This window comes from Passer domesticus, chromosome Z, assembly GCF_036417665.1.
Source record: "Passer domesticus isolate bPasDom1 chromosome Z, bPasDom1.hap1, whole genome shotgun sequence".
Lineage (NCBI taxonomy): Eukaryota > Metazoa > Chordata > Aves > Passeriformes > Passeridae > Passer > Passer domesticus.
Window position 1 is genome coordinate 8179259 of NC_087512.1, and position 24767 is coordinate 8204025.

General features: G+C 44.5%; 2 protein-coding genes and 1 long non-coding RNA gene across 14 annotated transcripts in view; 2 read left to right on the forward strand and 1 right to left on the reverse strand.

Annotated features, from left to right (window-relative positions):
- The window catches only part of DCAF12 (DDB1 and CUL4 associated factor 12), a 32614-nt gene extending 16644 nt beyond the window's left edge, over nt 1-15970 (reverse strand). For 6 of the 8 annotated variants that reach the window (XR_010352362.1, XR_010352366.1, XR_010352364.1 and 3 more), the window contains exons 1-4: nt 15757-15970; nt 14549-14803; nt 3929-4135; nt 2651-2711 (exon numbers count right to left, since the gene is read on the reverse strand). Coding sequence is in view for 3 of the 8 variants with exons in the window: in XM_064403342.1 (XP_064259412.1) it covers nt 2651-2711; nt 3929-4135; nt 14549-14803; nt 15757-15837 (604 nt within the window). In the remaining 5 variants the exon portion in view is untranslated. Of the gene's footprint in view, nt 1-2650; nt 2712-3928; nt 4136-14548; nt 14804-14932; nt 15004-15147; nt 15241-15756 lie in introns of those variants that run through there. The other 2 variants (XM_064403343.1, XM_064403344.1) reach the window with 2 other exon arrangements.
- A 126-nt stretch (nt 15971-16096) lies between these two features.
- LOC135289602 (uncharacterized) lies at nt 16097-17790 on the forward strand. Its single transcript, XR_010352370.1, has 2 exons — nt 16097-16365; nt 17452-17790. It is a non-coding gene; the product is annotated as an uncharacterized LOC135289602 (long non-coding RNA).
- A 1086-nt stretch (nt 17791-18876) lies between these two features.
- Nucleotides 18877-24767, forward strand: part of UBAP1 (ubiquitin associated protein 1) — a 33420-nt gene continuing 27529 nt past the window's right edge. For 2 of the 5 annotated variants that reach the window (XM_064405556.1, XM_064405562.1), the window contains exon 1: nt 18877-18956. The gene's annotated coding sequence lies outside the window, so the exon portion shown is untranslated. Of the gene's footprint in view, nt 18957-19685; nt 19797-19874; nt 19887-20112; nt 20265-24767 lie in introns of those variants that run through there. The other 3 variants (XM_064405557.1, XM_064405561.1, XM_064405558.1) reach the window with 3 other exon arrangements.

Here is a 24767-nt window from a genome sequence, read left to right on the forward strand (position 1 = left end):
TATACACAACTCCTCTTTTATAAAAAAAGGATTAATCAATAGGCTCTGAAAAAAGGACACTCTTAGTTTAATCTAACAGAACATGCTGTTAGTGCCCATATATTATTATTATTAACAAAAGGATGATTTTACTGAGCTATAAAGTTCAGAATATTAGGAACTCACTGTCAACTGTCCATATGCTTTCCAAGCAGCTAGACCATCTCATATATTTTCAAACTAATTAGGATGCATCAAAACCCATAACCCTGTGCAACAATTATCATCATCCCATATACAGAATGAACTCGGAATGACTGAACGCCAGAGGTTCAGCCTGAGCCTGTCACTCTCAGCCTTGGTAAACAGTCTGTTAAGCCAATACAAAATATCTCCACAAAAACCTCAGCTGGGTTTATTTGGGTTTACTTGATTTCTGTTACTGCCGCTGAGTACACAGTAATTCGTGAGCTGAACAGAAACATCTATTTCTAATCACAGTTGTACCAATTTGGATGAAATCTATCAGAAAAATGATTTCACTAAAACCTGTGTCACTTCTTTCTTAAAGAATGTAACTTAGGTTAAACAGACAATAACTCATTCTATTTTTCTACTGAATTTGAAGACATTAATCTAAGGTATGAATCACTAATGTTAAGAACACTGGATCAAGACAGCTGAATGCGTCTGGTTCATCGATCAATACAGACTTAATCCAAGACCTTATACACATCCCTTCTGGTGTTCAGGCAACTCATTTCCATCTAAGTCATCTCTGACAGATTTGACAGGTACCTCAATTTCTTCTCTACATAAAGTGAAAAATTCTGTCAAAAGAAATTAATAATGAAGATGCCAGAAAAGCTATATATCTATATGAGACTATTAAATTTATCAGCTTTGCTATCTCATAGGAGAGAAGCTGCAAAGACAGTAAAGCAAAATATCTTGTTGCAATAGGTGTGGTCCAGCACAGCAGAGGTGGCTTTGCTCACAGATGGATTCAGGCATCTGCCACTATCACCTAACTAGAGAAAAATACAAAAGGAGCATCCTAATGGCACTTGCATCCAGCAGCACAACATCCTGCTACTCCATTACATGCCATTTGTTTTAATTGTACCTAATCTTGTTTGTTATGGAGGCTGAATACTCAGCAGTAAAATTTCTAAACATCTTGACATACTTTCAGAGGAAGCTGTCCCTTTTAATAGCCCTGGCAGGGGAAAAAGGCCATCTATGTTGCTCAACTGGTTAGCCCTGAAGCCGAGCAGAGTATCATTTGCAACCCTAAGCTCATGCCATCCTGGGAATTATTCATCTCATCTGAAGCTTTTGCCATAAAAATACTTGCTATATCCTCAATGTCTGGAGTAGAGTTCAAGCATTTCTGCTTAACACTTTCAGATAGAGATGAAATTGAAATCTGTGAAATTGAAACCATGCCAGAAGTTAGGGTTTTTTTTCACTCTTAATTAGGGTTGTCAGCGAGTTCTAAAGAATTCAGTTTAGCAACCAGTCTTGCTAGCTGCTTTCAGTAAGTTCTCCTGGTGTCTGAGGTGTGGAGACTAGAACCTACATCCTGCCTGCCATAAGCACCACAGTAGAGAACATTTCTACTCACACATCCACCCCTGACTTTTAGAAAATACCGAGTCAACACAGTTCCATCTCACATGCTACGCAATCTGTCAGGGCCTTATCTTTCCCCTGGACATCTGTAATCATCTCTGCTGTTCTCTTCAAGCTTACTAGCTTGAATGTGAGGGAGTTTCTGTACACATTTGGGGTGGAGACTTGCAGGATGAAGTTTTATATTAAATTCAAAAATGAAATTCCAGGATTAGCTTTTTGGGTTTGGAAGAAAAATGCTACTAAACAAAACCAATCGTACTAAACTAAACCAATTCAAATATGTGACTTTTATACAAAACTGTTATGATTGTCTCTCACCAGCAGTTTGACAACTCTTGAGTACAGAACAGTACACCCTCTCAGCACAGAAAGGTAGTAAACTGCTAAATTAATGCAACAAGACATTACTATTTTTGCCTTTACCTAAGTAATTCTTTATGAAGTTACACTGATTATCCAACTAGTCACCAGAAAGTCATTAACTGAGTTTCTCTATTCCAGCCTTCTGTATTAACTGCCATACTGTATGTGCATATATACATATACACACACAACTGTACTGAAAGCTTGATGAAACAATCTGAGTTCTCATTAATTACTCTTTCACGTGACTTCTACCCTTTCATAACTTCTACTGATATTGATCTCAAGTGTTCCAAAGTTATTAACCACTAACCAACACCCCGCTTGAAATTACTCCTCTTATCTGACATCTTTTTCTGTAACTCATTGTGTTCAAACATCCCCTTACTACAAACACAGTAATATTCTAACACTAGGAAAATCAGATCTAGGCGAAGGCCCAACAACAAAATAAAATGAAGTACTGTACTAAGTCCAGGAAGTGTTTAAATAGCCTAGGTAGTTCCAAGTGGTTTCAAACACCCCAACAGAGGTGCGTTCCTAACACTTATCAAATGTTGTGCATCACTGTAGCATTCAGAGAGAAGGAAAACTTAAAACACAAGCAAACAAACAAACAAACAAACAAAACAAAAAAAAACCCTCAAGACGTTTGAAAATATGACTTTACCAGAAACAGCCATAGTATCACTGATCCATGCAATTGAAAATATCCAGTCCTTGTGTCCATCCTAAAAGAAGAAAGACAGATTTTTCTGTGCCATTATACTCAAGAGCAGTCTCAGAGCAGACAAGTATTCTTCACTTTGATTTTTAGTACAAGCTCAGAAGGACAGACCTACATTAAAAGCATACAGATAAGATTCCAGTATCAAGCTGGAACAGTTCAAGTACCTAGCAGTAATTTTTACTTTTCTGGTTTTGAAGTGTGCAATTAATAAAGAAAAAACAGCTGTTGGAAAGAACAGGCCTCTGACCAAGGAAAAATTAATCTAAATTATAAGATTTTCCAGAATTTTCACATTTTCCATTCTGAAAGCAGCATTCTTCTGTAAAGTATCTATTTGTTACATTTTTTTTCTTCCAACATATAACCTACTATAAAAAGTAACCAAAATGACCTACAGATTAATGTTTCAAGACTCTTTTCTTTGGTGTGTGAGAAACCTATGGGGGGGGAAAAAAGGACCGTAAGACCCTAGTTTTGTTTAAAAAGCTAAAAAGTGACATAAATGAAGAGCAAGTCATGCAAATCTTCAATCAAGTCTTGCTGCAGCTGGTTATGTGCTGCTGCAGAAACTGTGACCTGACCTCTGCTGTTGCAGCTAACATCTACATGCAGTTCTGAATAAAAAGGAGAAATGAGAGAGAAGCACTCACAGGACACCACTATATTCTCCAGCCTGTTTTTTAAAAGACTGGATGTTTTGAAAAGGCCTCAGGATGTTTCAGAAATAAAACCAGTACCAGTTTTACCAAACTGCCGCATGCCACAGGGTTAGAACTAATCTTCAACACCAAGTTCCATCTCTGGAATAATACATCCAGAAGCTGCACTGGGATAAGGGGAAAATTTTAAAAACTTGCAACATAGTTTTAATTTCTCAAAAGAGCTTTTTCACTATAAATAGTTTCAGAGCTCATCACCACAATTAGACTTCAATACTTAGGATTTTGTTACATTTTTGGGCTGAAAAGTAAGCTAAAGTAGACCTGAATGCAGGGGAGGAAGAAATCTGACCCAAAGCCCCTGAAAATCCACACACATGTTTGAGTACTCAATTATATTTAAGATACCACCACAGAAATGAGAACTCAATCAGAAACGTTTTCAGAACTTTACTTCTTTACAAGACTGATAAATATTAATCTTGCTCTGATCAAACACACTTCAGAGTAGTAACTTTTTAAGTGAGAGAATAGTTTTTCCCCAGATACTCCCACTTACATCTCCCACACAGACAGGATCAAGTGTAGGCAGACGATAAATTGCAAGACTGTTGGGGTTGTCTCCACCTGTGGCCAGGAGGGTCCTCGAGGGGTTGATCTCAATGGCATGAATGCCACATCCCTGCTGGTTCACCATGCCAGGTTCACGATCCTTCAGGATAGGAATCTTGGTAATTTGACCAGTTTGGACATCTACTACAAATAACTGGGAAAAAAAAACCCAAACAACAAAAACAGACATGTAAGTCATCATCAAACAGATGAGAAAAATAAGATGGTCCAATATCCTCTCTATTTTGAACTTTCTTTTTGAGTTAAAATCCACAAATGCTTCAAGGATTGCTGAAAAGTGCATAAATTCCTTCTTAAAACAGGTTAAGTAACAATTACAGTGGATTTATATCAATCATCCCATTTCATTTTCACAGTAATGGAAGGGAGAGGAGAGAAATCTGTCATGGGAGGTTTCCCACTTGAATAAAAAGACCTTGAATATAAAACTCTTTTCCTTGTTCAGTACAACAAAATAATATTGTTTTTCAATTTCTACCTACCACAGTGAGGAAAAAAACCCACCTCAAAAGAGCCATTAAGCCCCATGCAGCTTAGCATGATTCTCCCACCTCCCAGGTAACGCACCATAAAGTTTTGGCTTTGGCAGACCAACAGTTTATGCAACTGGAATTTATTTTCTAGTGATAAACAGAGAATAGTAACTAAATACAGCACTGCCTGTGTGAACATCTGAAAGAAAGATATTTAGCTATATACCTCATCCCACAAAAAAAGACAAGAAAGTTGAGCAATATGTCACTGACATCTTGTCAGAAAACTCTGTTATAAAGCCTTACAACTCTTCAAACAGACATTTATGCTCAGCATTATGTCAGTTCAGACATGTACAACCATGAGGTTACAGTTTAAACCAGAACAAAGGTTTACATTGCCTGCCAAAGTGCACTTTCATTTGGGAGGCTCATGGGCTGGGTCATTTCACAGATGGTGCTCAGAGGGCAGCTGCACTGACTGTCATATAGGTCTAACAGAGGAGACAAAGAGAGAACATGAGTGAAGCAAGGAAACAAGAGGATCTGAAGCTGACTTAGCACTAAGGAATGTGATGTAGAATTCATAGCCCAGGATTATAATTAAATTCTACATCATCTTTAGTCTGTTCCTTCTATAACCAAGAATGTTGTCTCAAAACCTGTGGAAGTGAGCCAAAGATGATAACAGTAACAACAAAAACCCTCAATAGAAATTTTAAAAATACACACCTCAAGGAAATTGTTCTGAAATCCTTTGTCAGACATTTCTAGGAAACCAGAAGATAATCTAGAGTTTCTTAGAGAGAAGTTATACATACAGGCTGCTTTTGGTGAACTCTTACAGAGTGCAGATCTGTTCTTCAATAAAAGCATAGGAAAAATAACATTAAGATAATTTAGCAGCACATCTATTATTTGATGTGCTAAACTAGCAGACTATTAACATCCTATCAAAACCTGATAAAGTATGGTATGTGACACACATTCCACAGAAAATATGAAAACCACTCATTGCTATTTGTGTCTAGAATTATGCATCATCTTCACCCGGCAACTGATTGTAGGCAGCAGTCTTGCACAAACAGATGATTCCTACAGAGACTGCATTTTCACGTTTACTTTTTTATTTTGTACACATGTGTGGTGTATGGCAACAGCTGAGGTGTAGCTGAGTAGGAGGGAGGCACTCCTCACTCTTCCCAAGCCTTACAAAACCTTCACTGCTGGAGACAGCTGGAAAGAACACAATGCACCCAGCACTCCTTCTGCCCTAACCACCTGAAAATTAACACCTGCACTGAAGAATCAGGATCAGTCATTTCCTCTCCTCTCATCCTCCCCTGTCCTTCCCATGTGAGTGCATATCCCCCTTCACCCCAGTATTTCTTTGCAGCACAAATGCCCAATTCCCTCCCCAATCCTCCTTCAACTACTGAAAAAAACCCAAAACCCTAAACAAAATGAACAGTTTAGTAGTTAGGATTAAAGCTTGCAGGTGTCAGCTGCAGATCCTAATGTTGCACTAATTAGGAAAACACATCCACACCTAAGGATGTTCATGGACTCAGAAGAATTGTACTTCAGCTGTAATAGATTCACACTTGGAAGTGCAAGTCAGCTGGTAGGAGGACCGAAATTAAAACCCATTTGGATTCTCTAGTCTGACACCCTCATCATACACCTGTGCTGGTTAATAAAAACTTACTCTAATGCAAAATACCTTTACCTAAACTCTAAACTGTCACCATGATATTTTATGAAAAATCCATTGCTAAGATTTTTCCCTCCTGAGGAGCTGAAGACCTTAAGAAAAAAATATAAACAATAACTATCTGCTGCTGTGGAATGCAACAGGTGCATCTGCGATTGGTAATGTTAGTTGTTTCTAATTAAAAGCCAATCACAGATGCAGCTGCATCAGACTCTGAGCAGTAACAAGATTTTGTTAAGCATTCTATTCTCGTTCTTTCTAACCTTCTGATAAATCTTCTCTCTATTCTTTTAGTATAGTTTTAATGTAGTTTTTTAATATAATATATATAATATAATAAACCAACCTTCTGAACATAAAATCAAAGCTCACATCTCCACACATAGGGTGTTCATCATACTAAACTAATTGGACTAAAAACTAAAAACTTTGCACATATAAGGGACTGCCTATGTTGTTTTGGCTGTAAAGGTCAGAGCAAAGCAGAGTAACTTCTCCACTTGCTTGGTAAGGAACTTGGCCACTGAGTAGTTTAAAAACAACCATCACCTCCCTTGAGTAAAATAAGCAACGACTGCCTACGCACAGAGATTCTTACACCACCTGGGCATAGCAGGAAGCAAAGCTGACACTTAAAAGCTGCACCTCTGGCTGCCCAGAAATCATCCCTATAAATCCAGCACTCAGAAGCCACAGTCAATAGACAGTTTTAAAGCCAAAAAGGGAGAAATATTAAGAAACAAGAGTGAAGAAAATTTGAATACCATTTCAGGAGTTTTAAAGACACCAGAGTAAATAGATTACAAAGTATTTTCAACTGTTGAAATAAGTACATCTGCCAACAACTTCAAAGCAGTGTAGACATTAAAAGTCTTGACGAAGTCCTGATAACAGAGAAAATTACTGCATGGTTCAGTTATCTCAAACAGAAATTATAAATTTTTCCCAGCTACTCATTATATAAAAACTAAAACCCAACTCACAATGCTTTTGCTGGACATAAAAATAACTCCACCAGCCTCCTGAAAAAAAACCATTTAATTGCATGTTATTTGTCTCTTTATTTTAAGCATTGCACAAAATTTTGTTCTTCCCTCTAATAAAACATGCATGTCAGTCTTTACTATGCCAAACAACTTAACATCCAGGATTTACCAAATCTGGATTGCTTCAGCCATCTGGCAGAAGTGCAAGGACCATGCTTCATCTGTGAGAAACAGAGCAGAGTCAGCTGCCATGCTCTCTGCCACACAACTGTGTTCCAACAAGGAAACAGGCTGGATGACATGGAAGAGAGAAATCCATTTCCCCTCTTTTTTTAAACAGTTTAGATGTACAGCTTGCAACAGTGCTATCACTCAAGGATCAAGGCAGACAAGCATGGTTAGATACTACAGCTGACATAGCCATGAAACTTCATTATCTTTGCACATTTGCAGAGATTGATAGCGGTACACTTATTTTTCTTTTGGCCTGCAGAAGTGGTGAGAAGTAATTCTGGCAAATGGCTTCCCTGCAATTACTATATGGCTGTCCTCTTGGCTGTCCAACCTGTTTATGATCAAGTTAATAAAGAAACTACCTCACTTCACTGACGAGGGAAGTTCATTAATCAGCTTGACGAAAGTAAAGACTGTGGAAGGGAACAGGGTATCCAAGGATGAGAGTATGAACTGAAAAACCCATCGTACTCTTTTATGCAATACTGAGAGCAGAAAGGTTTACCAGGTTTTTTTCATTTTTTGGCCTGCCTTTCAGGACACAGTAATTTATGGGGAAGAAACACCCAGAAAGCTAACAATCCAATAGAGACAAATTCCCTTCCCATCTATCTTCAACTGAAAGCATTCAATTTAAACAGCAAGATTAAAAAAGAGGTCTATGAACACCATTTCAAGGCAGCATAGACTCGTGTCCTCAGCTGCTGCCGCTGTAAAAAAACAGCAGATGAACAGGCAGTCCTGCCCTATCTTTTAGTTGGTTGGACAAATCAATCAAAACAAAAATAAAGGGTGCCATCCTGTTTTTATTAAACGAGCAGGATGGATGGAGATCTAAAAGGCACAAATAACATGCATGAGACTGCTCATTCTTCATGCAAGAGCTCACAACATGCTCTGTGCACCAGCTCTTCACACAGTGCTCTCAGAAATCATGGGCACATTCTTGTCATTCATAGTAACTTTAGAAAGAAACACAACATAAGTACACTGCCCTGCTAAAAACAGTCACTACGAGAGACTCAATCACATTCAAATTTCACAACTGGCTTAAGCTGTCTTTGGAGAATCTACTGCTTCCTCCTCACCATTCACCTCAACAATATCACCATTGTGACAATAACTAGTGTTCAAGTAGCTGCAAGGTCAACTGTATCTGCTTTGGTCAAACAAAGCAGCAAGCTGATCCAGATGACTCCCTAGCCACATGCACATCAGTGCTAGCCAAAACAAACAGGTGGGAACATCCACTTCTGCAACAGTATGACTCCAGATTAAGACTGGTCACAAAAAGATCTCACCCACAACAGCCAAGTTGGAAAATTATTATTTGTTCTCCTTCAAATATGTTTTTTGCTAACAAAATAACAAAAGAAGACAATGCTTATTGAGCTATTATATCAATACTATTTCTGGTCACACCTGAGTAGCAGTGATTGATTTTTCCAAGTTCTCAGCCTCCACTTTTATTCAGATCATAAATACCTCTCTTTTCTGTACATAAAACACTTGGCATCAGGTTCTTTTTTCTGTACTAATACAGATTTACTAACATATACCAAGCCCCAAAGAAACATGGACACTTTAAACTATCAAACTGGCATCATATATCTGCTTTCTGCTGAAGATCAAAATAAAGAAGCCTAGAATGGTTTGGGTTGCAAGGAGCCCTTAAAGGTTGTCTTGTTCAAATGCCCAGCACAAGCAGGGACATCAGCTAGACCAGGTTAGTCAGAACTCTGTCCAACCTGTCCTTGAATGTTTCCAAGGATGAGCACTCAGAAGCTGTATGGGCAGCCCATGCTGGTGTGTCACTACCCTGATAGTAAAGCTTAAGAATCATCCTTGTATCTAGTGTGACTCTTTTAATTGAAAATCATTACCTCTTCTCCAGTCACTACAAGCCCTGTACAATTCATCTGTCCCCATCTTTTCTATAATTTCTCTTTGGGTACTGGAAGGACATGATAAGGTCTTCTCAGACCTCCTCCAGGCTGAACAACTCTCTCAGCCTTTCCTTGTAGAAGAGATGCTCCATCCCTCTGATCACCTTGGTGGCCTCCCCTGGGCTCACTGCAGCAGGTCCCTGTCCCTCCTGTGCTGGAGCCCAGCTCTGGATGCAGTGCTCCAGGTGGGTGTCAGCAGAGCAGAGCAGAGGGGCAGAATCCCCTCCCTGCCCTGCTGCCCACGGGGCTCTGGATGCAGCCCAGGACACGTTTGGCTCTCTGGGCTGGCAGTGCCATGGCCGGGGCATGTGCAGCCTCTCAGCCACAGCACCCCCAAGCCCTTCTGGGCAGGGCTGCTCTGGGGCTGCTCATGCCCAGCCTGGGCTGCTACCAGGGGCTGCCCTGACCCCAGGTGCAGCACCAGCACCTGGCCTTGAACTTTATGATGCTCGCATGGACCCACTCCTGGAGCTTGGCTCTGGATGGCATCCCATCCTTCAGGTGTGTCAAAGCACCACGCAGCCTGGTGCTGCCATCAAACCTGCTCAGAGTGCACTCGATCCCTCTATCTATGCCATTAATGAAGACATTAAAGAACTCTGTCCCAGCACAGATCCGTGAAGGACTCCCCTTGTCACTGATGTCCACTGGGACTCTGAGACACTGACCACTACTCTCTGGATGTGATTATCCAACCAATGCCTCACCACCCAACAGTTCATCCATCAAATCCATCTCCCTCCAATTTAGGCAGAAGGATGTTGTGGGGGACCATGTCAAAAGCTTTACACAAATCCAGCTAAATGACATCTGTAACCCTTTCCTTGTCCACTCCTGCCATCACTGCATCACAGAAGGCCTCTGGTGTGTCAGGTAGGACTCACCCTTGGTGAAGCCATGCTGGTTGCCTCAATTCACCTCCCTGTCCTCCATGTGCCTTAGCAGAGTTTCCAGGAGGAAACTAGATCCCATGATCTCCCAGGCACAGAGGGGAGGCTGACAGGTCAGCAGTTCCTGGAGTCCTTCTTTCTACCACTTCTCCAGACAGATACAATGGCTTCCCTTTTCCTGGGACTTCCATCTACCTGCTATGACTTTTCAAACATCACAGGGAATGGCAACTACACCAGCTATGCTACCATGCACTAATCTTAGCACAAAACTGACTAACAGGTTATGCAGTAGAGGCAACTCAAGTGCATAATGGCCTTACACATCCTTCTCAAATGGGTCCAAAGCTAAACAATCCACAGTATAAAGAAACCACCTGAGAAGTAAGGAGAGGTAAAAGCAGTCAGCAAGTTGTTGGACTTTGAATTCACATTTCCAGAGACAAGACCCTGAAATCAGGCACTTCACCTTTCTATGAAACTCTGAAGCACTACCAGCTAGTGGCCACAGACTTTTGGCTACTGCATTTCTGCAGCGCCAAAATCACATTTATCATTTTTTATTTGCATTTGGCCTTCATGTTTAATTTCAGGGGGCTGGGATGGGGGGCAGTTAATACATGCTGACAGATAGCAAAGAATGGAGAAGTGACAGATGTTGTCTGCTAAAGGGCATCTGTATAACTCATACCACACCTGGAACAGAAACTGCCAGACAGACACGAGCATCACATGCAGTTGACAGAAAAGCAAATACTCTTGAGCCAAGAAATCAACACCAGGCTATTTGGTCACAAGCCACTGAAAGACATGTAAATGGAGATATCAACTACAGGCATCAGAGGTTTATTTACAGCGAGCTTCAGTCACTGTTCACCAGACTTTGAGTAGAGCTACAAACTGGAAGAGACTTCTCATTTCCTACATGTGATCAGAAATGAGCTGTCATCTCCATGCTTCCTCACATATGCAAAGTGTCAGAAGACACATTAACTTACAAAGCAAGGGGAAATAATTTTCCTCATAGACAGTTCACATTCACAGACAGAGGAGGAACTTCCCATTGTACTGTCACCACAATCCCAGGACTATAAGACTGGGCTGTACAGAACAGACATAGGATCTCTTGAAACAAGTTTAAAGTCTCTAACAGGAAATGAGAGCTGGTGATCTACAGCAGGACAGCCAAGGCAATGGAGCAATCTGCTGAAGAGAGAAAAGGTTTCAGCCAGCATTCAGAAACCAACTCAAGCATGCCTTGGAAAAGCTGCCTCAGAAATCAGGACAGAGCATTCAGAAAGGAAGTTTTTAAACACAAATACATCTACAGGACTTGCCTGGAAAAATAAATAAAAAAAACAAAAATCTAGATTCCAAGCAAATATATTCTCAAGCAACTGGAAAGTAATTAGCTTCTTGCATTTAGGGAACAATTTACAGCTCTTACAGTGTTTCATCTCTACCTGTGCAATTAGCGAAAGGATTATATCTTGAACATGTAACTAACAGAGTAAATGAAGCTGAAAAATTATTACTGAAACTACTTTTTAGATGCTACTTTATTCTTCATAATTTCCTGAAATAGCAAAGAGGGAAAAAAACCACAAAACACAAGAACCTTGTTCTATGTTTTTGTCTGCCATAAGCCTGGCTCCTACCTAAGTCTTATGAGTTTCTCCATGAAGCCTGAAGAGAAGACTGCAGATTACAGACAGTACCTTCTTCTGAGACAGAATTCTTCTTTCTTCTATATATATTCACACCATCAGTTTTTTGTAATTTAGATACCTATCAGACCACACCCTAAATGTCTTCACCCCTCCGAAGTTCCCTGCTTATTAATTTGAATTGGAAAAACATGAAGGAGCATCCATTGCGTGCAAGGTCTAGGAAATTCTTGCAAACAGGAATCCTGGCTCTGCAAAGCCGAGGTGAAAAGTCTGGGTGATTTCATCTGAAATTTTAAGACACCTGAATGCTTGCAATAGTTGCCATATTTCTAAATCTACCAGAAAAAGCATGTACCTTTACAGAACACAAATATCTGAAATATTTGATTTACAGCTGCTCAACTACGAGCACCATGATCCACTGGAGAAGAATAAAGTTATTTCAATCCCTGGAATGGTTTAAAAATAAAAAGTTACTCCATATAATTGAACAAATTATAATCTTCATCAAAAAAAGAGGAACTGACTGATAACTCCATATTCTCTTTAGTATCTTTATAGTAACTAGTACTGCCAAGTGACTAAACCCAAACTTCCTTGTCTACGACAAGAGCATATTTTTGTTTTGTCATTAAGAACAGTGAATCGTCCTGGCACTGCACAGTGAAGGGTAAATTATAAATGAAATGCTGAAAGCACTCAGTGCCACAGTAAAGCCCTAATTAAAATAACTGCTAGAGTTTATATTTTTCTCTTGCATTAACTTTAATTAAGTGCAACTCCAATGCAGCAAACCTCACTGAAGTCAACCAAGGTGTTTTCGATTAACTCCCAACTTGAATGCACAACTTCAGCACATGAGAGTCAGCAAAGGCATTTTTCTTTAATAGGTCACTCACTCACTCAGGAGATGAGAGAGAAAAATCTCGTAATTAGAGTGTAGAGTTTAATGCTTTACTTGTTCAAATGTGAGCACAAAGCAAACAAGGTACAGCTATTACAGCAGTCATAATTCATATAGGATCTTCACAATGCTTCCGGGACTTCTTTTGCAATCACTCTATTTTGCTCAATGACAGAGGAGGTCTGTCTCTAACATTAAGTCTGGCTGTGGACAAGCTCCCTTGGTTGCAGCATGTGCAAAGGGAACAATACTACTGAATCCCTCCTCAGCTTCACGATTGTTTGGTTCCAAACAATTTTCTGCAAGGTTGCATTAACAACCCACCTGCCCATTTATCTTCACTGCAGTTGCGCCCGAGCTACAAATTTACAGAACACAGCAAAATCGTGGCCACTCTATAAAACACAGCCATCTCACTAGAGTAAGCAAGATTTTTGGGAGCTTGTGTTTCAGCAGGAGTTTGTCTCCTGTAAGCAACTCTACAACCACAACCAGTGCTGGCTGCTGACTGGCTGAGGAGATGAACATATGTGGAGAAAGTAGGCAGAGAAATTCTATTTTGAGCTTACTGCTGTTAAAAGATTGCTTTGTTTATACAGTTTGGCCCTGCTTCTTAGCAGCTACTGCATAAAAGCCTCCCCCTGTGCAACTGTGAATAATAACAGGACATCTCAGAATGTTTCATCAGAAATGGAAAAAAACCAGCCCACTGACCCTTGATGGTCAGACCACTGAGCATGGCTTTGGCACAGAAAGATCTTGAGGCAAAGAAGAAATTGCAGCAACTGATACACTCTGAGATTTAAGAGCTGCTACATCTATGCGTTTGTTCCTCGTCACCCTCGATTCCCTTCTGTGGCAGCAACTAACTTGCAATTTAGGATTCTGCACTAATTCAATCACAACTCCTAGCATGAAATTGCAACCTCAGCCAATGAATTTGGGCTACTGTGGTGAATATTATCTATGAAATATGATCTCCCCATTTACTAATCCCACAGGACACCATTTTAATACGCCCCTGAAATGTTTCAAAGCATCACTTTAAGAACCTGAGGAGTTCTCAGTTTTTGTAGAAGCGTGTAAAGATACAAACCAGAGAAGGTATACAAACACTGGAAACACTTTTAGAGTTAAGAATTATGAAGTCAACAAGCAACACCAAAGATCTGAATTATTTTTTTTTTAAGCTCAGAACACTTCTGGCTCTGACAAATACCTGGAGTTTAACCACAGTTTTAGAACAACTTTTAAAAGCCATCAGCACAGAACCATATGTAAAACCAAACAGTATAAGACTGAGCGGAACAGAAAAAAGGAACTTTAGCAGCAAGTTTGGCCAAGTGCTGACAGCCACCATTAGAGACGCTGATATCTGTCCATTAGCTTCTCATCTGCAGGACAAAAGGAAAGATCCAATCCCACTGTTGCTCTTCATCCCGGAACCAGGTGTAAATCGCTCTGTAACACCACACAGATGCTCCCAGAGGTGCCTCGCTGGGGCTCACAGTGCCACAGATTCAGATGAGAACAGATCAGTCCTTAAGCATTGCTGATTGTCCTTAAGCACTGCTTTCATTCAAAGTTAATCGGGCTCGATTTTGACTCCACTCCTAATTCCTACTGTTTTTCCTGGTCATTCACACACTTTGATTACGACAAGCATCATTTGAGGGTGGAGGTGGAATAATTAACAGAGGAAAGGGAAACAGCGAGAGGTGGCACTCACCGTGTTGCATTTTGTCCCGCACACCACTTGTCGGTGGTTTAGCCACTGGGAGGCAAACACTTTATTGAGTGTCCCGAGGTGAAATTCCCTCTCCTTCAGGAGGCTGGGGAGCTGCTGAGCTGCGTATCCATGCAGCAAGCGGTGGTAGCTGGACTCATTCTGCATCCGGACCTCTCTCCCTTTCACGTAGTACACTAGAGACCTTTTCACCGGCGGGAGCCTTTTCCTTTTGTGAACAGAGTGATCCCACCCGTACTGTGGACAATAAAGTTAGACACTGGATAAAGCAACTAAAACAAACTTTAAGACACCACCCTTTCAAATGCAACGACATTCCCGGCAAAACCCTGAAACGCGCGCGGAAATTAACATGGGAATGCTGACAGAGCATTTCAGCGTGAAATTAAACACAAACATCCACTAAAGGAGCGACTCGGCCATAACACAACGGCAGTCCGTGGCGGTTCGGCGCCGTTGGCACGCCGAACGCCCACGGGGAGAAGCGGAGCGCCTGGCACGGGATGGGGGCAGCGCACACAGCCCTCGCCCCCGCCTCGGCAGGCGCAGGGGTGACACCCGGGTGACTCCCCGGTACCGACCGCGGCGCTCGGCCTCCTCCGGCCGGGCCAGAGCCATCCGGCCATCATCGCTGCGCGGCCGCGAGCGGCCAACAACGGCCGAGCCCAACGGGGCACCGCGAGCCGGGCGCGGGCACAGGGCGGCACCGACCCCGGCACCGGGGCTGCTCCTCTGCGGCCGCCCTGGCACCGGGGCTGCCCCGCGTGGGGGGACACCGAGACCGGCCCCGGCTGCCACCGGCACCGGGACACCTTCCTTCCCCATCCCGGACAGGGTCACCCCCTGCGCACCGGCCACCGGCACGGCCGGCCCCGGGAACCGGCGCTTTTCCCCTTCCCATTACCGGGAACCGGCGCTTTTCCCCTTCCCATTACCGGGAACCGGCGCTTTTCCCCTTCCCATTACCAGGAACCGGCGCTTTCCCCCTTCCCACCTCCGGGAACCGGCGCTTTCCCCCTTCCCACCACCGGGAACCGGCGCTTCTCCCCACCCTGGGAACCGGCGCTTTTCCCCACCCCATTACCGGGAACCGGCGCTTTTCCCCACCCCATTACCGGGAACCGGCGCTTTTCCCCTTCCCATTACCAGGAACCGGCGCTTTTCCCCTACCCCCCCACCTCACCCCTTACCTGCTCCCCCTGGAGTCCCCCGGTCCCCGCGGCGGCAGCCGCCGCCGCTTTCCGCTTCCTGCTAACTGTTTTCCGGGCCATAGTGGAAGGCTGAGGGCGATGCGGGCGAGGGCCGGCCCCACATGGAGCGGCTCGGGGCGGTTCGGGGCATATGGAGCGGGACCGGGCCCAGCCGCTGTCCCTCAGGCCCCGCCGGCCGCGCCTCACGGCATTTTACAGCACCACGGCCGTTCCGTGTTTTTTCCCCTTTTTACGACAGTCGAGTCGCAGCTTTGCGGCGGCGGTTCCGCCCCCTCCTGCTGGTGCCCTGTTGCCTAGCAACCGGACGGCAGGCTGGCCCCGCCCCCTCTGCCGTTGCCATGGCAGCAGAAGAGCGTGGGGGTGTGGCGCCCCCTAGCGGCGAGGCGTGCTCAGTACAAGGTGGGAATTCGGGAATCCTTCCCAGGAAACGGAGATTTCCCCAAACCCTCCGTGTTTGATCAGACTGCCAGCGCCCCAGGAAAGCCGAGACACTTGTGCCCGACCAGTCTGTCAGGGTTCCCACAATGGGGACAGAATCAGAGAATCAGTTAGGCTGCAAAAGGCCTGTAAACTCACCCAGTCCAATCTGTGAGTGAACACCACCCTGTCAACCTGACCCTGGCACTGACTGCCATGCCCAGTGTTTCCCTAAAGATCTTCAGAACTGTGGCACCTCCTAAGCAACTCATTCCCCAAGTCTAATCACTCATTCTGTGAAGAAATTCTTCCAAACTCCAATTCTTCCAACTCACTGAATAGTCTGCTGGATGAGGTGGTGGTTGAGCTGACTTTTTCAGAGTCACATGGAAACACAAAAACCCCTTTGAGGGTTTTTACACGCCTTTAGCTGGTCTCTTGGGACTCCAGGAAAGATCCAGGAATGTACACCAAAAGCACTAGAGAGACCCGCTGCTGCACACTCAAGTATTTTACGCACTGTTAATGCTCTTGAAGGATTCACACCTTGAAGGACAGCTTACAGAACATTAATATTTTATAAATGTAACAGAAAACTGTGACAGGTTAAGGTGCAAAGATTGCTGGTGACAGGATCTGGCTGCAAAAACGAACTGAGAGCAATTGAGATAAACAATCACCATACACAGAGTACAGTTCTGACAGGTTCAGCCTTACCAGTCAGTCGATCCCAGAAGCTACAGTGGAACCTAACTTCTCCCCATTCTTAACTCACTTTTATACTACTTTTGCGCTAGCTACTCTGTTTTTACTAGAGTAACTCCAGTCATGCATCATGTCCAGTGTGGGGTGGTTGTACCCTGCAGGTGGGTAATGTCAGTGGTAATGTACCACTGACATTAATGTAATATACCTGAGGCAGCCTCTGGGACTGAGGTGGGCATTTCTGATCTCACCTCAGCAGCCGCCTCAGCAGCAAGGCACGTCCTTCTTCCCCTTGTTTTTCAGGTGCTGTGCAGTTTATCTGCACCACTGAGTTCCCCCTCTTGCCAGGATTCCAACAGAGCTGGCCCTGGTGTCCCCTCTCCGCTCCTCCCTCCCTTCAGTCACCTTTAGCATGGATTGTGTGTGGGAAGTTGGGCATGCTGACCACATCCCACCCAGGGAGTTGTAGCTGCACTTCACCCTCCGTTTCCTGTGCTGACTTCTGCTGGGATGTGAATGTAACTCCCTGGTTTTCTCCAATTTTACCCCCAGTCACTCTCCTGCTGCGATGTATTCCCAAGGGTTAGGCCATGGTGTGCACCAGCCAGCCTGCTTCTGAGCTAGTTATCAAAGCCTCAGGAAGCCATCAAGGCCACTGAAACATAAACTCTGCTAAAGCAAGGAAGAAGAGGCTGAGAAACCAAATAGCAAGACCACAAGAACTAGACAACAGGGCTGAAACACCTGGGCTGCAGCAAATAGCACGCTCTGAGGAGTGCAGGCAGAAAACGAGCAAACAAGACAAGGGCACCAATCAAGCAGTGTGTACTCAGTAGTTTGTAGAACCTATAAATATGTGTGTAATGTAAACAATAAACGGCTTCTGCTTAATCATGTTGGTTAGTTGTCCAGGAGTCCTGAATTTCCCACGCTTTCCCACACATTCCACCTGGGAAATCACTTACAGCTGGGGAATTAGAGATAACGTTTGTATGTGTTTGCATTTCATGGTACCCCTTTGAGATCGTGTGGAAGGATGAGTGCTTTTTCACTCATCCTTTTTCCCACATGGCTCATACACTCTTTTTCTGTGATTTCAGAGGCAAAGCTTCACATGACCCAGACCCAGCAGTCACTACTTGCCAGTGGTATTGCTGAGTAGTGAAACAAGGAAAACATGTGACACGCAGGCTGGCTTTAAGAAAATGCCAGCTTCTGATCACCAGATATCCGATGGTGCCTCAAGTCACACGGAATCAGCTCACATTTTCCTGATGCAACATGGGTTTTATGACCTTTATTCTGTTTTCATCCAGCCAACCCTGAAGACAAGGGTGTTGTGAGAAGCCAAACTGAAAAAGAAACCGTAAAAGAACCTCTCAGGCTTTCCAGTGTCCTCTGAGGATACAAGCAGTAATTCCAGTTTGGCCGTTTTCAGTGGTGATTTACCATGATTAACTCCTCTCTCCGTATCCACCCTCACATACAAATCCACCACATACAAAAATACCACATCCATTTTGGACAAAACCCCTCAATTTCAGAACAAGGACTGCTCAAAGGGCTGAAAACCCATCGGGAATGCCCCTGAGGCCCTGGGGAGGGCGAGGTGGCCGTGGCTGCTGAGGGAAGGGGCTGAAGGCGTGGGATGAACTGGGCTCTCTGTGTCCCACTCGGCACCTTCACCCAGCCCTGGGAGCCCTGGCACGACCGCAGCTGGGACAGGGGCGGGAGGCGCTGCGGGAGCGCCCGGGCAGGGCAGGAGCGGGGAACGGAAACAGCGACCGGAGCAGGGACACGGACAGGGACAGGGACAGGGACAGGGACAAGGGCGGGGACAGGGAATGGGGCAGAGACAGGGAATGGGACGGGGACACGGACAGGGACAGGAGCAGCAACAGGGGCAGGAGCAGGGAGAGGGACAGGGGCGGGGACAGGGAATGGGGCAGGGGCAGGGGCGGGGACAGGGGCGGGGAGGGGACAGGCAAGGGCAGGGACAGGGGCTGGGACAGCGATGGGACAGGGCACAGTGAGGGATGCAACACGGACAGCGGCTGGTAAGGGGATGGGACGGGGACAGCGTCAGCGGCTGGCAAAGGCAGGCGACAGCGACGGGAACGGGGACACGGGACACGGACGGACAAGGGCACGGACAGACACGACAGACACACGGACACGGACAGGGACACAGACACGGACAGACACATGGACACACACACGGACACGGACAGGGACAGACACGCGGACGGACACACAGACATGGAGGGGACACGGGCACGGACGGGACACAGACACAGAGAGGACGGGGACACGGACACGGACAGACACACAGACACACGGACACGGACGGGACACACGGACACGGACGGACACACGGACAGACACACGGACAGACACACGGACACGGACGGACACACGGACAGACACACGGACGGATGGACACACACAGACACGGACGGACACACGGACACACGGACAGACACACGGACACGGACAAACACAGACACACGGACACGGACAAACACACTGACGGACGGACACACGGACACGGACGGACACACGGACACGGACAGACACAGACACACGGACACGGACGGACACGGACGGACACAGGGACGGACACACGGACGGACACACGGACACTCCCTGGCCTAGCCCCGCCCCCGAGGGGAGGCGTGGCTCTGCCTTCGCCCCGCCCCTCACTGCTGCGCTGACGTCACCCCCCTCGCCGCTCCCGATTGGCCCGGCGGGCGCAGGTGACGCCACAGCGTGACGCCATCCCGCCGGCGGGGCCCAGACAAGATGGCGTCGCCCGGGTCCGGCGGCGCCGAGCGGGGCCCGTAGGGACGGCGGGCGGGGACCGCGGGGCGGCGGGACAGCGGGGCCGGGGGCCGCAGGTACCGCGCTGCGCTGGGGGCACGCAGGTGCTGGGTGGGGCAGCGAGGCTGAGGCGCCGCAGGTATGGGCGGGGGCCGCGGGGGCCGCAGGTACCGGGCGGGGGTCCTGGGGACGGGCCGCGCCCCTTCGTCTGCTCCGGGGTCAGGGACCCGCCGCTCCCGCTCGGGAGAGCCCTCTGAGGTGCCGGCACTCGGCCCTGGGCTGGGCAAGGCGGGGTGACGCTCCTGTCGCACGGGCTCCTGCTTTCCAGCAGTTTCCGGGACCGCCGGAGTTGAGGGAATGTCGTTCTGCCTGGTAACCCCTGATGAGTGTGTCCTTGATGAGTTTGCTCGGTGGCTGTTGAAATCCGAGTAAGCTGCTGGTGCCCGTGATGTTCGGAGGTGCTTCCTCGCAGTAACTAAATCGGTGAAGAGCCAAAACAAACATCTGATTTTCTTTGGGGTGTGGTGTGTCGAGCCTGCCTTCAGGTAACTTGTTAATTTCTGCCTCTCGTGCTGTGCGAATCACGGTGCTCATCTTCCCTGTGCTACTTGTGACTTTAGAGTTCTGCTAAATCACGGGGTATTCACTCTTTGGCTGCATCTCCTTGTAGGCTAAAGATCTTTTATTTCATGGGTTTTGTAGCCATACACTTCTCTTTTTATGCTGATCCCAAATTTCTGGATCTTTTCCAGTTAGCTGTTCTGCTTTTGACTAAACCTTTCTCGGAGTATGAGATGTAAACATCCCATGGATGTATATATTGGTGTAAGAATATTTCAGTTTAGTTGTTTCAACTTCCTGATAATGCTTTGTGATCCCTTTAGCTCAGTGCTTACTAGAAGTAAGACATTCAGTGCATTTATTTATTAATTTATGTTTAGTATAATTCTAGGGCTGTCTTCCTGTGTTTTGATAGCTCAGAACTTATCCTACTAACGGGATGAATTTGTTCTGGTTTTTTAGGGTTTTTTTAATTAGTAAAAGAAATTACAATAGATGGAAATGAATAGCAGCCTTATTAACTGTTTTTACTCCCCACGTCATTAAAAAATCCAAACAAGTGAAAAAAACTTCGTCATAGGGAAATGTTACAACACTGATGTTGTCTCATTGGAGTGGAGATAAGCAGATGGACTCTGGCACTTGGCTGTGGAGCTAATGTAGCTGCCCTCCCAGACCCAGTGAAATGAATTCATGCTGGATTTGAGCACTTTGAGGTCGATATTCCTACGTGAGTCACTTTGTCAAGTGAGTGTTGCCAAACCGAGGGGCAGCTGGGTTGTGCCTGATGATGTAACTTCAGCGGCTGTGCTGCTGATGGGAGGCTTGCTGCATCCCACAGCCTGCTGAGGGACTAAGAGGTTTTTGTGGGAGCTTGGTGAGGGGCATTTAGCTGTGGTCCAGGGTGTTGAGGGAAAAGAGGAAGTGCTGCACTTAGCCAGACCTATTCATCACCCTCCCTTATCAGCTTGGAGCATGGGACCTCTGCCCCTGTGCAGGCACTCCTGCCACGGCTGGTTTCCTGGCATTTTTCAGGCAAGAGTGGAGAAAACCTTTTCGGCCTCCTTCCTTTTTCACCACGGGGAAAATCTGTGTGGCTGTGCAGCAGGCACGGGCAGTGGGGTGGGCTGAGGTGCTGCCCGTGGCAGCAGCAGCAGGAGTGCTTTGAGGCGTGGTGTTGGGTTACAGCACCGCGCAGAACTGCTGCTCAGTGACTTCAGCTTCCTGTACACACAGAGCTGCAATTCAGGAGTGCCAGTGGTTCTTTAGGTTACCGTTGCCACTGGGTGGCTTAAACCTTTTAGGCAAAAACTTTTAATTCCAAGGGCAGGGAGACAAAAAAAGTATGTAATTTCTAAACAGGTTTTGTAAGTTTGTGGGTTTAGTCTCAGAAAAAAACCTGAAGGTGATGGTCCTTTCCTTGCCTCACCACCTGTACTTGGCCTTGATATCTGCTTTTGGTTTTTGTTTTCCTTTTCCTGTCCATGCCCTATGGCACAAAGGAGTCAGGGAAGAGGTTGCTGCTACTAAAGTGCTATTCAAGTGTGAGCTGAAAGAAACAGACATGAAACTTTAAAGGGAAAACCAAAAAACTCTCAGATTTAATGTATATGAATCAATAAGTGTTAGTTTATCTTTAATGAATAGAACTTAATTTTCAGAATATTGACAAGAGTGGGTATACTGTCAGCTGGGAGATTTACTGTACAGCAGTACATGTATGTGTTGACGGATAGAAAAATTGTAATGGTGAAAAATCATCAAAAACACATGGAAGAGCTCCATCTCCATTATTCACGTGATGTTTTGTTATCCTCGAGACAAAAACCTGTAACTGACAGAATGGAGTCAGGTTTCTGGACCAATCCAGCCTCTTCTGTCACACTGTGACAGCCGGAGCTGTTTTGGCTGGTGCTGGTGGCAGAAGTGCTGTAATGACACAGAAGGTGTCACCTTACTCATCCTCCTTTTTAATTCGCGTAAGCTTATGTTTCCTTGTTGCCTTCACAAACTCAAGGGATTGATAATTGTGTTGTCCAATTTAGTTAATTGATAATTGTTCATATCCAGTCTCTGTATCATCAGTTTTTAACAGCAGTCTGTTCCTGTATTTTACAGTTGATGCTGGGTTGAGTATTTTGATAAATTGATTTGTGAGAAATTTAGTTTTCCTTATTACGTAGAACTTCTTTCCAACCTTCTCTGGTGTTTTGTGTAGCATAGTCACTCCCAGTCTCTTCAATCATCAATTTCAGAGTTTCAGCTGTCATTTTTGCAAGGATCTCTACCTAAAGGCATGATTCTCTGTTTAAAATTGATCAGTGCAATTCCGATCAATGTCAGCGTAAGGAAGATCTAGTGGAGCCATAATTGGAAAGCTCTGAAGCTGTTTGTGAAAACAGTTCTTTAAAGGAAAGGCAAAGAGGGGTTGTTTGCAATTTATAAATAGTTTTCTTGTTTGGAAAAAGTAGGTCTTGTAGGATGCATCAGAGAAGGTTGGTTTCTCATCCCTGCATTGTGTGTGCTTATGCTGTTAACTGGGAAGGCAAGGCTATTGATCTTGCAGCACACACCACTCTGCTATCGACCCTTGGGATTAGTGCATTTGATCGATACAAGCCTGAGCTCACAGTTGTTGTGTGTTAACTGCTTAGGTAGGTAATCCTCTCTGGTATGCAAGTGCTTTGACCCTCTGACTTGGTTTGAATAAGCTCATGTTCTGTGTCCCTAATGACCTTTTGCATTCAATGTAGTCTTGTGCTAAGGTCTCCATCAGAACCTGAGTACTGGGCTTACCCTCTCTCAAGCCTTTAGATTTATTCAAAATCCTTTCGTGCAAAGGCTTTTTTTCTTAAATGTTAAGAAATGCTGTCTTTCCTGTGGATGGAAAACTTTCAAAGGACAGACTGTATGCTCAGACTTGGTTTGGTTTGTATTTTTTTTTAGTTTTTGAAAGCTACAAGGTCTTTCCAGAATCTCTTAAGCTTGCAGTGTACTTGAAACAGAATATACAGAATTGTATAGGAAGGGGAATGCAGTATCATTGCTCCAATTTAGACTTAAATCTTCCCTTATAGAAAGAAAACAGATTGCTTCAAAATGCCATGCTGCATTAGTAGTATTACAGTTTGTAACTGACTGAGCTTGTATTGTCTCAGCTGCATTTTGTGCCAAAAACTTTTACATGAGAGTAACATTTTAAATCAGAAGAAGGGGTGTCCTATCCAAGGTGTAGTCAGTTCCTCATCTGGAGGATGATCTGCATAAGAGTGCAGTTAATATATTTAGCTGTTGATGGTTGGTATAGGGGAAAGTTATAGTAAAGAGTTGTGAATTCTTGTCTGGTCTGTGTTACTGGAGCTCAGCATTTTTGATAACTATCTACTAGATTATGTGAAAGATTTTATTTTTAAGCCCCTTCCTTATGGATATGTTTGTGCTTGCACCATTTGTCATCTCTAGGCTTCCTCTAGCAGAGGAAGCCATGACTGAAATGACTGATGATATTTATTCCCTGGTTTTGGGAAGGTGTGTTTCAAAGGTGTGCCTGTTACCAGCTGTGCTGTGTCATGTTTTATCCCTGTGCCTAATTCAGACACAGGGAAGTACTTGTGTGTTCAATTTGGTACACCTCATCAATTGTGAGCGCTAAAATAAAACTAGACTCCTACTTTATTAACACTCTCCAAAGTACTTGTTTAAACTTTTACGTGTTTCCTTTTGTGGTACAGCCATGCCACTCTGGGTTCCACCCTAATGACTAATACCATCGTGGTGTTCTTGCATACTACTGTGTCATAACTTGACGTAATATAGGAGGCACATGTAGCAGGGAAGGGACTCTTGAATAAAATCACTATTAATCATCTGGAATAAAACTGTGTTTGGTGAAAAGGGCCAGAAAAGCTTTATGCTGCATAGCCTCTGAGAAAAGAATGTGTTCTTAATCTTTTAATTAAGTATTATGTCACCACAAGCAGTTTGTTGACAGTCTGTTTGACTTCTTGGTAGAAAACAGGTGAAGGATTACTGAGTTTCATTTTGCTTGCTGTGTTTGTAATAATATACAAAAGAACTGTTTCCAGCAAGTTCCTTTATATTCCTTATTAAGAAGGGGGGTGGGAAAGTACCTGTAGTTAGAGGCTTTATTCTTGCTTGTGGGAGGGAGCCTAATACATATTTTCTCTTTTCTTACCTGGAAGTAAGTGCTTAGTAATTTAATGTCCCTTTTGCAAAGAAAATCCAAGAGAAGATAGTAAGATGGTTTGTTGGTTTTACTAACACTGTTGAATATTTCTGAATTTGTATGCAAAGGGAGAGCTATCAAATTCAAGTGTGAATATGAAAGTATACTGTTATGGTCTGTAATCTCATCTATATGAAGGTCTTCAGCTGGAAAAGCCATAATAAATATACCTTTAAAATCCACAGTGGTATTATAAGGTGAAAAATAAATGATGGAAGGCAAAGGTGAGTAAGTTGGTTTT